The sequence below is a fragment of the Martes martes genome (assembly GCF_963455335.1).
Source record: "Martes martes genome assembly, chromosome: 18".
Taxonomy (NCBI): Eukaryota; Metazoa; Chordata; class Mammalia; order Carnivora; family Mustelidae; genus Martes; species Martes martes.
The window spans coordinates 25,211,718-25,227,591 of record NC_137906.1 but is presented as its reverse complement, the minus strand read 5'-3'; the positions used below and the strand labels follow the sequence as shown (position 1 = coordinate 25,227,591).

Below are 15,874 nucleotides of genomic sequence, written 5' to 3'. Positions count from 1 at the left end.
AATAAACCAAAGTCCAGGGCCAGATGATTTCCCAGGGGAATTCTACCAAACATTTAAAGAAGAGTTAATACCTATTCTTCTCAAACTGTTCCAAACAATAAAATGGAAGGAAAACTTCCAAACTCACTATGAGACCAGCATTACTTTGATTCCAAAACCAGACAGACTCCACTAAAAAGGAGAATTATAGGACAGTGTCCCTGATAAGCATGGATGTAAAAATTATCAACAAGATACTAGCAAATCAAATTTAACAGTACATTAAAAGAACTATTCATCTTAATCAGGTGGGATTTATTTCTGGGCTGTAGGGGTGGTTCAGTATTCACAAATAAATCAACGTGATAAACCACATTACTAAAAGAAAGGATAAGAACCATATGATCCTCTCAATAGATGCAGTAAAAGCATTTGACAAAGTACAGTATTCATTCTTGATAAAAACCCTCAACAAAGTAGGGATAGACGGAACATACCTCAACATCATAAAGGCCATATATGAAAAGCCCACAACTGATATCATCCTCAGTGGGGAAAAGCTGAGGATGGTCAGGAACAAGACAGGGATGTCCACTCTCACCATTTCTGTTTCACTTAGTACTAGAAGTCCTCATAACCTCAGCAATTGGACAACAAAAAGAAAATAAAAGGCATCCATATCAGCAAGGAAGAAGTCAAAGTTTAATTATTCACTGATGACATGATACTGTCTATAGAAAACCTGAAAGTCTCCACCAAAACGACTCCACTGGTAAACAAATTAAGCGAAGTTGCATTTCTATACCAATAATGAAGCAGCAGAAAGAGGAATCAAGGAATCAGTCCAATTTAAAATTGCACCAAAACCCAGGGTGCCTGGCTGACTTTGTCAGTGGAGCATGGGACTCCTTTTTTTTTTTTTAATTTAAAAAATTGTTTTAAATTTTTATTTATTTATTTGACAGAGAGAGAGATCACAAGTAGGCAGAGAGAGAGGAGGAAGCAGGCTCCCTGCTGAGCAGAGAGCCTGATGCGGGGCTTGATCCCAGGACCCTGAGATCATGACCTGAGCCAAAGGCAGAGGCTTTAACCCACTGAGCCCAGGTGCCCCAGCATGTGACTCTTGATCTCAGAGTTTTGAATTTGAGCCCCGTGTTGAATATAGAAATTGCTTAAAAACAAAAGCAAACAAAACCAAAAAACAGTGGTACCAAAACCCTAAGATACCTAGTAATAAACCTAACCAAAGAGATAAAAGAACTGGCTCTGAATGCTCTAGAACACGTATGAAAGAAATTGAAGAGGATACAAAGAAAAACATCCCATGTTCTTGGATTAGAATAAGAAATAATGTTAAAATGTCTATACTACCCAAAGCAATCTACACATTTAATGTAATCCCTATCAAAATAACAGCAGCATTTTTCACAGAGCTAGAACAATTAATCCTAAGGGGTGCTTCAGTGGCTCAGTCAGTTAAGTGTCCAGCTCTTGATTTTTGCTCAGGTCATGATGTCGGGGTCCTGGGATTGAGACCCATGTCAGGCTCTCTGCTCAGCAAACCAGGGAGTCTACTTGAGGATTCTCTCTTTTCCTCTCCCCACTCCACCAACTTACATGTGTGCTCTTTCTCCCTCTCTCTCTCTCTCAAATAAATAAATCTTCAACAATCCTAAAATTTGTATGGAACTACAAAAGACCCTGTATAGCCAAAGCAATCTTGAAAAAGAGAAGCAAATCTGGAGATATCACAATTCCGAATTTCAAGCTATATTACAAAGCTGTAATCATCAGAACAATATGATACTGACATAAAAACTGACACACAGATCAATGGAACAAAACTCGAAAACCCAGAAAAGGCCTACAACTATATGGTCAATTAATCTTTGACAGAGCAGGAAAGAATATCCAATGGAGAAATCACAGTCTTTTTAACATCTGGGGTTGGGAAAATGGGACAGCAATATAGAAGAATGAAACCGGGTCACTTTCTTACACATACACAAAAATAAATTCAAAATGGATGAGAGACCTTAGTGTGAGACAGTGCCTCTTCTCAGTAGGAGAACAGAGGCAGCAACCTCTTTGACCTTGGCTGCAGCAACTTCTTACTAGACACATCACTGGAGGCAAGGAAGACAAAAGCAAAAATGAACTATTGGAACTTCATCAAGATAACAAACTTCTGTCCAGGGCGCCTGGGTGGCTCAGTTGGTTAAGTAACTGCCTTCAGCTCAGGTCATGGTCCCAGAGTCCTGGGATCGAGTCCCGCATCAGGATCCAGGCTCCATGGGGAGTCTGCTTCTCCCTTTGACCTTCTCCCCTCTCATGCTCTCTGTCTTACTCTCTCTTTCTCAAATAAATAGATAAAATCTTAAAAAAAAACAAAAACCAAAAAACAAAAACCTCTGTCCAGCAAAGGAAGCAATCAACAGAACTAAAAGTCAGCCTATGTAATGGGAGAAGATACTTGCAAATGACATATCTGATAAAGGGTTGGTATGAAAAATCTATAAAGAACTTATCAATCTCAACACCCAAAAAACCAGATAATTCAATTAAGAAATGAGCAGAATATCAACCTTTTGTCTGTACTGTCATTTGCAAATATCTTCTCCCATTCCGTGGGTTGCCTCTTTGTTTTGTTGACTGTTTCCTTTGCTGTGAAGAAGCTTTTGATCTTGACGAAGTCCCAAAAGTTCATTTTCGCTTTTGTTTCCTTTGCCTTTGGAGACGTATCTTGAAAGAAGTTGCTGTGGCTGATATCAAAGAGGTTACTGCCTATGTTCTCCTTGAGGATTCTGATGGATTCCTGTCTCACGTTGAGGTCTTTTATCCATTTCGAGTTTATCTTTGTGTACGGTGTAAGAGAATGGTTGAGTTTCATTCTTCTACATATAGCTGTCCAGTTTTCCCAACACCATTTATTGAAGAGACTGTCTTTTTTCCACTGGATATTTTTTCCTGTTTTGTTGAAGATTATTTGACCATAGAGTTGAGGGTCTGTGGTCATATCTGGGCTCTCTACTCTGTTCCACTGGTCTACGTGTCTGTTTTTATGCCAGTACCATGCTGTCTTGGTGATCACAGACAAAAGGTTGATATCCAGGATCTGTAAAGAACTCCTCAAACTCAACACACACAAAACAGACAATCATTTTAAAAAATGAGCAGAAGATATGAACAGACACTTCTCCAATGAAGACATACAAATGGCTATCAGACACATGAAAAAATGTTCATCATCACTAGCCATCAGGAAGATTCAAATCAAAACCACATTGAGGTACCACCTTACACCAGTTAGAATGGCCAAAATTAGCAAGACAGGAAACAATGTGTGTTGGAGAAGATGTGGAGAAAGGGGAACCCTCTTACACTGCTGGTGGGAATGCAAGTTGGTGCAGCCACTTTGGAGAACAGTGTGGAGATTCCTCAAGAAATTAAAAATAGAGCTTCCCTATGACCGTGCAATTGCACTACTGGGTATTTACCCCAAAGATACAGATGTAGTGAAAAGAAGGGCCATCTGTATGCCAATGTTCATAGCAGCAATGGCCACGGTCGCCAGACTGTGGAAAGAACCAAGATGCCCTTCACTGGACGAATGGATAAGGAAGATGTGGTCCATATACACTATGGAGTATTATGCCTCCATCAGAAAGGATGAATACCCAACTTTTATATCAACATGGACGGGACTGGAAGAGATCATGCTGAGTGAAATAAGTCAAGCAGAGAGAGTCAATTATCATATGCTTTCACTTATTTGTGGAGCATAACAAATAACATGGAGGACATGGGGAGATGGAGAGGAGAAGGGAGTTGAGGGAAATTGGAAGGGGAGGTGAACCATGAGAGAGTATGGACTCTGAAAAACAACCTGAGTGTTTTGAAGGGGCAGGGGGTGGGAGGTCGGAGGAACCAGGTGGTGGGTATTAGGGAGGGTACGGATTGCATGGAGCACTGGGTGTGGTGAAAAAACAATGAATACTGTTACGCTGAAAAGAAATAAAAAATTAAAAAAAAGATAATGGTAGCAGAGAGTCTTGTGAAAGTGAATCCATTTAAAATGGAAATTAAAATTTATCCTAAATGTTAAAAAAAAAAGAATATCCCTTTCTGAACTCAGAGAAAAAACATTTAGTTTTTCATAAGTAAGTATGATACAAGCTATAGGTTTTTTTATAGATGCCCTTTATAAGTTTGAGAAAGAGCTCTTCCATTCCTATATTAATGAGAGTTTTTATCAGGAATGAATGTTGGATTTTGTCAAATTTTTTTCCATATCTAATGAGATGATTAAGTGCCTTTTCTTTTTTAGTTTCATAAAATGGTAAATTTTATGAATTTTTGAATGTTAAAACATTAAATGAACCCTTGTATTATTATAACAAACCCTGTTTAGTTATATCATTAATTTTATTATCATATTGTTAAATTTGATTTCAAATTTTGTTCAGAATTTTTGCATTTATGTTCATGAGATACTGGTTTGTGATTTTTTTTTAACATTGAGTCAACTTTCTTTTTCTTTCTGTTTTTATTTAAATTCTATTTAGTTTTTATTTAAATTCTCATTAGTTGAGGTACCTGGTGGCTCAATTAAGTGCTCTGAACTTGGGGTTGTAAGATTGATTCCAGTATCAGGTTTTGGGATTCTCTCTCTCCACCTGTTCCTCTGCCCCTCCCCCATACTGTTCACACACTCTCTCTCTAAAAGAAAATTCTAGTTACTTAACATGTAGTGTAATATAGGTTTCAGGAGTAGAATTTAGTGGTTCATCACTTAAATGTAACACCCAGTGCTCACGATAAGAGGGTTCTTCTTTCTTTGCATCCCTATCAGCATCTGTTTTTTCCTATGTTGTTCATTTTAGCCATTCTGACTAGTGTGAGGCAGTATCTTACAGTGATTTTGATTTGTGTTTCCCTGATGCTGAATGATGTTGAGCATTTTTTCATGTTTCTGTTGGCCATTTGTATGTCTTCTTTGCAGAAATGTCTTTTCATGTCTTCTGTCCATTTCCTTTTTTTTTCCCCTAAGATTTTATTTATTTATTTGAGAGAGAGAGAGTGAGAGAGAGCATGAGAGGGGAAAAGGTCAGAGGGAGAAGCAGACTCTCCATGGACCAGGGAGCCTGATAACAGGACTTGATCCCGGGACTCCAGGATCATGACCCGAGCCGGAGGCAGTCTCCCAACCAACTGAGCCACCCAGGCGCCCTCTTCTGTCCATTTTTTGATGGAATTTTTTTTTTTGGGGGGGGGGGAAGAGGGGGATGTTAAATTTATTAAGTTCTTTGTTGGTTTTGGATACTTGCCCTTTATCTGATAAGTCATTTGCAAATATCTTCTCCTGCTCCATAGGTTGCCTTTTAGTTTTGTTGACTGTTTCCTGACCTATGCAAAGCTGTTTATCCTGATGAAGTCCCAGTAGTTCATTTTGCTTTTGTTTCCCTTGTCTCTGGAGATGTGTTTAGCAAGTGGTTAATGTGTCTGAGGTCAGAGATGTTGCTGCCTGTGTTCTCCTCTAGGATTCTGATGGATTCCTGTCTCACATTTAGGTCTTTCATCCATTCTGAGTTTATTTTTGTATATGGTGTAAGAAAGTGGTCCAGTTTCATTCTTTTGCATGTGGCTGTCCAGTTTTCCCAACACCTAGAATGAATGTAAATAATTTTAGAAGCAAGTTGCATAACAGTGTATTATAGCAGATCCAAATTTTGCATTTTATGTGTGTGTATACATACATTCGTGCCTGTGCATATATGGGTGTAGAAAAATGTCATTTGCATCTGCCTGAGTTGTAAGATCTTGAGTATTTTTTTTCCTTTGGCTTATTGTAATTTTTAAAACTTTTCCCATTGACTATGTCTTATAAAATTAATAAAAATCTAATAAAGGAGTTAGGAGAAAAAGGCAAGGTAAGAACCGTACTCGTCTTCAGTAGTATCTATTACTGTTGTATCACAGTGACCAGACATAGCACAAATAGTACCTTGAATTTAAAACATTATTGTCAGACCAAATCAGTATCTGATGTGCTTTCTTATGGTCCTGGTCAAAGAAAGGTATTAAAAAGTCTTGCTGGTTCACTGGTTTAGAGTGAAAAATTTATCTCCTCAAATTATGAGATTTCATCACAGGTTTCAGAATGCCCGTGGGTGGACCTCAGATCTCTATAGTATGATTTTTATGGTTCCATTTATCATTTTTTTCCATATATTAAAATTAAATAACAATGTCTGTTTCTCTCATAGAGTCGTGAACTCTTGGAGGATAACTGAACTCTGTGGTCATTTGCTTATAAACCATTACAGATGATTAGATTGCCTGGAGCAGAACATTGAGAAAACAAATCTGTTAAACTGGCATACACTTAGAAACATTATAGAAATAAAAGTCTGCTAGAATTAGTATCATTCTTTAAAATAAATGTACTAGCTCTCTCTTCTAAAAAAAGGATACTGTCTTATACCTTTAACTTAATTAAGTTCAGTTTATTTTATCCAATATTAATATTAACATTATATATCTGTGCTTTTTTTAAAAATTTTTGCCATCAACCATGAGAATCTTGCAATGAAACTACTGTTATGGTTAAAATGAATGTTTGCTTGTGTGTAGGGTCACTAGGGAGGATGAGGAAGCTTTCCAGACCCCATCTCTAAAGGAGAATAACGGAAGAGAAGACATGAACCAGAATATGAATGCTTCTGGAAGTTTTGAGAGATCATACTCTCCTACTGCAAGTGAACACTCTAATATTAGGTTTAATACTGGGGTGAGCATCTTTACTAAGAATACAATGCTAGTGGTATACATTTGGATGGGATAAAAGATAAATTTTATTTTAAAGTTTGAATTCAAAGGAGACTTCCGAGTTCTTAGCCAGGGAAGGCCAAGTAAGGAAGAGTCTGTAAAACAATCCAATTAATTTTCTAATTCAAAAGTTAAAATATGATAGTTAAAAATCAGATTTTACTGTCAGCATTATTTCTTTTTTTTTAATTTAATTTTATTTTTTTCAGTGTTCCAGTGTTTATGCACCACACCCAGTGCTCCATGCAATACATGCCCTCCTTAATATCCACCACCAGGCTCACACCTCCCCTCCCTCCAAAACCCTCAGTTTGTTTCTGAGTCCACAGCCTCTCATGGTCCGTCTTCCCCTCCAATATCCCCCAATTCACTTTTCCTTTCCTTCTCCTAATGTCCTCCATGTTATTCCTTATGCTCCTTATTTCTGAGTTACTTATCTCGGTTTTTAAAATTGTTTGTTCATTCAGAGTTGAAAAAGGGCCTTAACAAAAGTTATCACTATTTACACATATAAAAGCCATTTAAAAATTTTTTTTAATTCTGTTAGCCAGCATATAGTACATACTTAGTTTCATATGTAGTGTTCAATAATTTATCAGTTGTGTCTAGGAACCAGTGCATGAAAGCCACTTAAATTTATGCCTTGAAATGTTTTGGCACTTCCTAATAAACTGTTCCCCAACCATTTCCTCATTAGTATGGGAAAATTCATTGGATTGCCAATAATTTCTTTCATTGTTCTCCGATTGTCTTTTCCCTACAGTTTCCCTAATGAAGACTAGGGATTCTGAGATGATCAGCATTTCTCAGAGTAGCCCATAAGCATGCCTTCACTGAGGGGCTTATGAGCTAGTTGTGAAGCAGAATGGGTATTGTACAACCAGAGTGCAGAATTTTGAGCCAATTGGAACTGGAATTCCTAGTCTATCATTTCCTGTCTATTTGACTTTGACCAAAATAGTTGACATATTTGTGTTTCAATTTCATTCTCCGTGAGACTGTTTTAATGAGTTAATACTAGTAAAATGTGAGTTTCATAATGTTTGGCATGAATCAGTTATAAAATGTGATTTTTCTTGTCTCCTTGCTTGCTTTTTTCTCCTGCTGTATCACTTTTCCCTATTTCCCTCTCTTATGAAGATGCAGATGAAGGAATATTTGCAGACGAGTCTAGAAAAGTTGATTCTTACATTCATATATTCTTTCACTCTAGAAATATATTTAATAAGCCATCTTATAAAAGTCAGAAAGCACATTCTTCTACTTTGAAGACAATGTGTGAAAAAAATTTTCCTTCTAAACTTTACCTTATTTTTGGCCAGCGACAATAACCAAATGCTGATTTTTTTCATTCAGATGATATTGGTTGATTGATTAGGGATTTTTTTTTCTTAATGAATTGTGGGGTGTCCAAAATGTTGGGAAATACAGGGTGAGCATATTGTTAAACTATTGGTTACATATTCCAAGTAATACGCTCTCTATGCTTTTCTTTAATATTCAGACTACCTTTTCAGGGTTTGTCTCTACATTTAAAACAACAGGTTTTTGTTGTGAACCTGAAAAAATATATAATCAACTATAGCTGGGCCAAAAAGCTTGAAAAAATAAAGAAAATAGTATATTTAGGTACATTTTTCAAAATAACAATTAGACACTTTGCTTTAAATTTAGAAGTTGAAGAAAAGGGGCTGATCACATTATTGCAGTTTAAAAATAAATTCATTTTCTGTTTCCTGACTACCCATTATCACATGAATTAAAACCTAACAATGGGAACTTTTACATATGCACATTATGGGAATGCTTTACTTATCAAATAGAGATAGGATTGAAGAATCATGATTTAATATTGATGAAGACTGATGTCATGTTGTTCTGCTCAGAGAGGCTACAAATATGTTAGTGATACAAATCATCCTTTTGAGTTTTCCAGTATAATTTTTTTAAAAGATTTTTTATTTATTTATTAGACACAGAGAGAGAGATCACAAGTAGGCAGAGAGGCAGGCAGAGAGAGGTCGGGGAAGCAGGCTCCCTGCTGAGCAGAGCACCCGATGTAGGGCTCGATCCCAGGACCCTGAGATCATGACCTGAGCCAAAGGCAGAGGCTTAACCCTCTGAGCCACCCAGGCGCCCCTCCAGTATAATTTGATTAGAAGCCAAACCTCAACATACTACCCAGGAAGGAGTTTTTGCTTGTTATTTGTGTGCTAACCATGGCTGTGTTGTATTCAAGGATATATTTTTAGAATGTGTACATCTCCTACCATAAGATTCAGAAAATTAATGTCAGTGAGTTTCATTAAGGTTTGTAACCGTTGTAATGCCGTCTTTCTCTCCTCTCGTCAGTGGTCTCTTCACTGCCAGCAGTTCTATGCCATGTTCATAAAGAGGGCTATGTTCTCTTGGCGTAACTGGAGTTTGTTGTTGATGCAGATACTGGGACTTCTGGGCGTTGTTTATTTTCTCATGAAAGGAATGGAGATTTCAAGAAATAAAATTGAACCGGCCAGGGAAATGGATTTGGAACAATATGGTCAAACCACTGTGCTTTTCTCAGATGATAACCATTCTGATTTTTCTCAGAATTTAACAAAAATTCTTGGTATCATGCTAAAGGCTAAGAAACAAAAACTTCAGGAAGTGAAAGGTAAGGCTCTTTCAGAAAGAAAAAGACTGCTGATAGATGAAAACCTGCTTGTGTCACTCGCAAAGAGAGGTCCTAACTGGAGTATCATTGCTCTTTTCTTTCTTGAGACTCACCAATCTCACAAAGGCAGCCCAATCAGAGACAACGATCATCCTTTAAGGAGACTGGCCACAAAAGTTAATTATTAATGGAGGCACTTTGACCGTGGGTCATCTGACAGCTATTAGCGACACCTTCTAGGGAATGAATTGAAGTACTAAAATATTTTGTTGTGTAAAATTTAGGACAAAATCTCACATAAAACCAGGCTCACAATGTGATACTAAATCCAAAAGCCTTCGCACAAGTCTCTAGATTAGCTATATTTTAAAACAGGTTAGGCTGAAGACTTTATGGGCAGGCTGACTTATTTGGAAGGCAGTAATAATAGTTGATTCCATGTACTGAATACTACCTTTGGCAAGAACTTTTCTAAATATTTCAATTATCTCAATTTCTGTAACAAACATACTTGCTTGAGGCTTAGAGATGTTAACTAAGTTGCCCCAAATAATGTATCTAGTATGTATTAGAGGAGGGCCTAGATTTTAGGACTGCCTGGTGGGAGTCTGCAATATTAACCCACTCACTACACTAAATCACATCTGTAAGGAGAAAATATCGTCTTTCAAGGCTGGTCATTTCCATGCAGGTGTTTGCATTTCCTTCAGCTACTGCCTTGTTGACTATTGGTTTAGGTTAGCATAGAGCCTGTGCAGTTTGCCAGGTTTTTTCTCTTTTATCCTTTAGGTTCCATTGTCGGAGATGAAAATGCACTGCGAAATGTTGGTTATTACTTCTATCATTATCCTGATCTTACAACATGCACATTATAGGTTGGGTGGCATAAAAGCTGTCATTAAATCACATATCCCTTTTCTTCCTCCATGACAGGAGTACTAGATGAACACTTATTGTCAAAGATCACATAGTTTATCAGAGAAGAGGGGAAAGAAAAGGGAGAAATTAATTACCGTAATGTATAATGTGGTCCCTTTTCTACTATATTATGTTGTTTATACAAAAATAAAGACGGTACCTCACAGATATATCAGTAGTAATGTTTCAAATGGCAAGATTGAATTCCTTTTTCATGCTGAGTAATATGCATGTGTGTATCTAACACATACATGTATATATGTGTGTATATATATCTACTCTTCATCTGTTCGTCTGTCACCGGACACTTGGGTTGCTTCCATAATTTGGCTATTGTAAATAATTCTGCAGTAAACAGAGGGGTTTCAAATTAGTGTTTTTGTTTTCCTTGGGTCAGTACCCAGTAGTGGAATTGCTGGATCATATGGTATTTCTATTTTCAATGTTTTGGGGAACCTCCATACCGTTTTCCACAGTGGCTGTACCAGTTCATATTCCCACCAACAGTGCACAAGTGTTATCTGTTCTCCACATCCTCATCAAAATCATCCTGACTCTATTAATAGAATAGAGTTCTTGGGTTGGATGGTCAAGATGTGTCAGAGCTGTTGTGAGACACTGGAAATAGAAAAAGTATCAGGCAAGAGAAATTATTGGGTTCTCCCTCTCCACACTGCATATTAAGTGATCTCTACCGCATGCTGAGCCTGTGGTCATTTATTGTTTTCTCATTCCAGGTGACTTACAGACATACTTGCAGGACAGTCAAGAATGCATTTACTCGTGCATTATCGCAATTTCCTTTAGGGATCAAAAGGTAGTTACCCTTTGGTTCAACAACATGGCATACCATTCACCGCCATTATCCCTGGCAGTATTAGACAATCTTATTTTTATGGCACTTTCTGGCCCTGATGCTTCAATTACGGTCTCCAACAAACCTCAGCCTCAAAATATTGTTTCTAAAAAACTTGAGGGAAGGTATGTATGCTTTTTTATTGGGATTGCGCTTGGTATTTAAATATAGCCCCGTTTCCCTATCTGAACACATTCTTAATAAAAAGTTAGTTTTAAAAGTTAATAAAGTAATAAATAGAAATAAAATTTATAATAAATAAAAAGTTATTTTTAGAAACTAATATTTTCCACTTCATTATCTTACCAATGTGTCCTCTTTATTCATTCCTTTGTAGAAAAATGACAGGACAGCAGGTAGCCTTGAATTTGTTTTTTGGTGTGAGTATTTTTGTCAGTGGCTTTTGTCTTCTGACAGTGACTGAGAGAATCAATAAGGCAAAGCACATCCAGTTTGTGAGTGGGGTCTCTGCTATTAATTTCTGGCTCTCTGCTCTGCTGTGCGACTTCATGATCTACTTCATTGCCTGCTGCTTACTCTTGGTGAGTGTTAAAGTCCTTTGTGGGACTTAGTTTCTGGTACATCCCAGAAAATTCTACTCAGCTAATATTAATTATCCTAATTAATATTATCCTAATAATTAATAATTATCCTAATTAATATTAATATCTAAATCTCTCAAGAAAGAAAGAAATACCCCATCACATTATATCATGGAATACATTGTGGAATATGTCCCAGTGAAAATCCTTCCCTTTACATTCTTCTTTTAAAACAAAATGTTCTCGTTTGAAGAAACAACAGTCTTTTAAGATACCTTCCAGACATGCTTGCTCTCTAATATGTATTGGCCCCACAGCTGCTACAAATATGGAAGGATTCGACCTGTTATACTACAACACCAGTCCCATATTAAACAAAGACGAATATTTTTATAAATACTTTTCTCCTCCCTCTAGTCATCTGATTGCACTGCAAGAATAGTAGTGGAATCACTGGATCATATGGTATTTCTATTTTCAGTGTTTTGGGGAACCTCCATACTGTTTTCCACAGTGGCTGCACCAGTTTGCATTCCCACCAGTAGTGCACAAGAGTTACCTGTTCTCCACATCCTCATCAGTAGCTATTTTGACATGTGTGAGGTAGTATCTCATTGTGGTTTTGATTCGTATTTCCTGGTGGACTATATTTTCTCAGTGAAATTAAGCTAAAAGGTGTGAGGTTTGTGTGGATTATTAATAGAACAGAGTTCTTGAGTTGAATGGTTAAAATGTTTGACTTTGTGCCATGGACCATTCAAATTTTATGCATGTGTTCGAGCATTTGAACGTCGAATAGATAATGAAGAATTATTGAAACTCTTTTTTTTTTAAGATTTTATTTTTTTGACAGAGAGAGACTGCGAGAGAGGGAACGCAAGCAGGGGGAGTGGGAGAAGGAAAACAGGCTTTCCGGGGAGCAGGGAGCCCCATGTGGGCAGGGCTTAATCCCAGGACCCTGGGATCATGACCTGAGCCAAAGGCAGATGCTTAACAACTGAGCCACCAAGGCACCCCCGAAACTCTTATTATTGAAAGTAAAGTCAGGAGGACATTTGTGGTCTGTTTATACTTGTCACTTTCCTCATCTTTTCTACATCTGGCATCTCCGGAGCCATCCGTCTGTGAGAAGGGCCAGTGGGATACTGCTGTGAAAGTTAAAGCAAACCCATTTGTTTTAAATGAGATGTAGGTCATGTAACACCCACTGCTCATGACAACACGTGCTGTCCTTAATACCCATTTCGTTTGGTGTGCTCCCTCCTTGCCTCTGTGAATGAATCATTAAACACTACATCAGAAACTCTAATGATGTACTATAGAGTAGCTAACTGAACATAATAAAAAAAAGAATTAAAAAGATAAAATAAATTTAAAAATAAATGAGATGTGGGGCTCGGAGGCCAGTTTCACTGGCTCCCATGCCATTAGAAAACAGGATCATTGTTCATGGTGCTCTAGGGTTGGAAGGTTATAACTTTGGGTTCTGAGGAGGAGTGACGCTCCTGTGCAAACTAGAACAGATTTAAAAGAGATTAGAGGCTGGAAGTGGTGGGGAGAGCACCTCATGAATACCGAGAGCTTTTATTTAAAAATTTTAAGGAGACACATGATATGAGCACTTATGTTATACTGAACTGATGAATCATTGAACATTATATCAAAAACCAGTGATGTACTATACCTTGGCTAATTGGATTTAAATAAAAATAAATAAATAAAAGTAAAATATATATAAAATTTTTTTAAAGACTTTATTTACTTGAGAGAGAGAGAGAGAACAAGTGAGAGAGAGAGACCACCAGTGGGGAAGAGGGGTAAGGGAGAGGGAAAAGCAAACTCTGTGCTGAGCAGGGAGCCTGACCTGGGGCTCAATTCCAGCATCCCAGGACCATGACCTGAGCCAAAGGCAGATGCTTAAGTGACTTAAGTACACGTAAGTGTACCCCAAACATGCACATTCGATTAATTACTGTCAGTGCAAGTTACTGCTTTTACCACTTTCCTGATAGTGCTAAGACCTTACAGCCTTGTCATTCCAATAATGCCCTCCAACTTTTTGATTATGATAAGTCATTTTAATTTTACATATTTATCATACAAAATCTGCTGTTATTCTTGTTACAATAAATATTGACTTATAATTTTTTCCATTGCTTTTGTTTCTTTTCTGAAGTTTTATCTGCGATCATTTTTTTCTTCCTAAAGAACTTCCTATGATATTTCTTTTTTTTTTTTTAAAGATTTTATTTATTTATTTGACAGACAGATCACAAGTAGGCAGAGAGGCAGACGGGGGGTGGGGGGGAAGCAGGCTCCCTGCTGAGCGGCGAGCCCGATGCGGGGCTCGATCCCAGGACCCCGGGATCATGACCTGAGCCGAAGGCAGAGGCTTAACCCACTGAGCCACCCAGGCGCTCCCCCTATGATATTTCTTTTAGGAAAGTTTGAACTTCCAAAACAAAACATCTTGTAGATTTTGTTTGGAAATAATTTCATTTTTCTTATCCTTTGAAGAATATTTTGCTGGGTTTCCCCCCTGCTCTTTAGTGATGCTGTTCCCTTGTCATGGCTTGCTTCGTCATTTTTCAACAAGGAGTCAGCTGTCAGACTTCTTATATTTCCTTGGAAAGTAATATGTCTTTTTTACTATTCTTCCTTTGAGGTAGGTTTAGCATTCTTACTGTAATGTGCTTAGCTGTCTTTGCATTTACCCAGCTTGGTGTGTTCAAAGCTTCCTGAGTCTAAAGGTTGGTGTCTGTTATCAGTTTTGTAAATTTCCTGGTAATTCTCTTACTTTGCCTCATCTTCCTTCCCTTTTTGTTCTCTGTTTGCACGTGTATTGTTTCTTTTCACTGTGTCATGGATGTCTCAAGCACTGTTCTCTTTATTTCCCTTTTTTTTCTTCTCTACTTTGTATTTCTTGGTGTATTTTCTATTGACTTCTTTTCCAATTTATCAATCCTACCTTCTGCCTCCATCGACTCAACTGTTAAACCTATCTAATGAGTTCTTAATTTCAGATTTGTGTTCTCAGATATAAAACTTCCAGTTAATTCTTTTCTTTTCTTTTCTTTTCTTTTCTTTTTTAAAGATTTTATTTATTTATTTGACAGAGATCAGAAGTAGGCAGAGAGGCAGGCAGAGAGAGAGAGAGGGAACCAGTTAATTATATTCAAAAATTTAAATTATCTTGTGACGTTCTTCGTCTATAAACCTATGCTCTCTGCTTTTTTATTTTCTCAGACATAGTCAACATAGTTCTTTTAATGTTCTTATGAGTAACTTCATATCTGGATCAAATTCTGTGTATAATTCTTTAGCAGTAAGAATAGGACAGTTAAAGAAATAGAAAAAAAAAGAGAAAGAGGTTAGAACTGGTGTATCATAAAAGAAGATATCCAAGTGGCCTATAAACATATGGAAAAGCATCAATTGCATTAATTATTGAGAAAATACTTAGCAAAAACATAATGATAAATGTTTTCAACAAGATAGCATAGGAGGAAGTCCCAAGTCCTTTCTCCCCTGTGGAGGAAAAAAGAAAACAAGTGAAATTCAACCAAGTTTGTAGGAACTCTAGAAAACAGTCATAGGTCTGTGCCCCAAACAAGAAAATGTCACATTCTAAATGACAGGAATTTCATAGCATATTTAGGGGCTCTTGACTCAGCTTGTCCCTAGTGTAGCACAGTCTTGGTCTGGAGGATATAGCAGTCCAGTTGCCAGCTGTCCCCTGAAGTGAAGAAGTAGAACAGACCTTCCTTATTTTCAACATTTTGGCCTGTCTAGAGGCTGCAAGAAGGGCTTCTCTCTTTCTTGTCTAAGATTTTAGGTATGGAAAAGCAATAGTAGCTACTGGTTGTGAACCTGCAGGGGTACCACAGACCTGAAGATGCCTGGAAGAAAAAATGATGAGTTGAAACATAAAATAGACTGCCTAAGGCTTCAAGGAGAGCCTAGTGTAAGGCCCTGGGAATTTAAGACATTTCAAAGCAGCTCTATATGTAAGGGAGGGAATCAAGAAACAATACGTAGGCCAAGATAGTGGACATGCTCATAAAGACCTGAGAATACTTTAATCTTGATGGTATAGGA

At 37.4% G+C, this 15,874-nt stretch overlaps 1 protein-coding gene across 1 annotated transcript in view; it reads left to right on the top strand.

Annotated features, from left to right (window-relative positions):
• The window catches only part of LOC308359786 (phospholipid-transporting ATPase ABCA3-like), a gene marked incomplete at both ends in the record, with an annotated part of 123,988 nt that overhangs the window by 72,716 nt on the left and 35,398 nt on the right, over positions 1 to 15,874 (top strand). Inside the window, 4 exon segments of the mRNA XM_080831102.1 lie at positions 6,613 to 6,769; positions 9,160 to 9,460; positions 11,116 to 11,359; positions 11,572 to 11,776. Of these exon segments, the coding sequence (XP_080687228.1) occupies positions 6,613 to 6,769; positions 9,160 to 9,460; positions 11,116 to 11,359; positions 11,572 to 11,776 (907 nt within the window).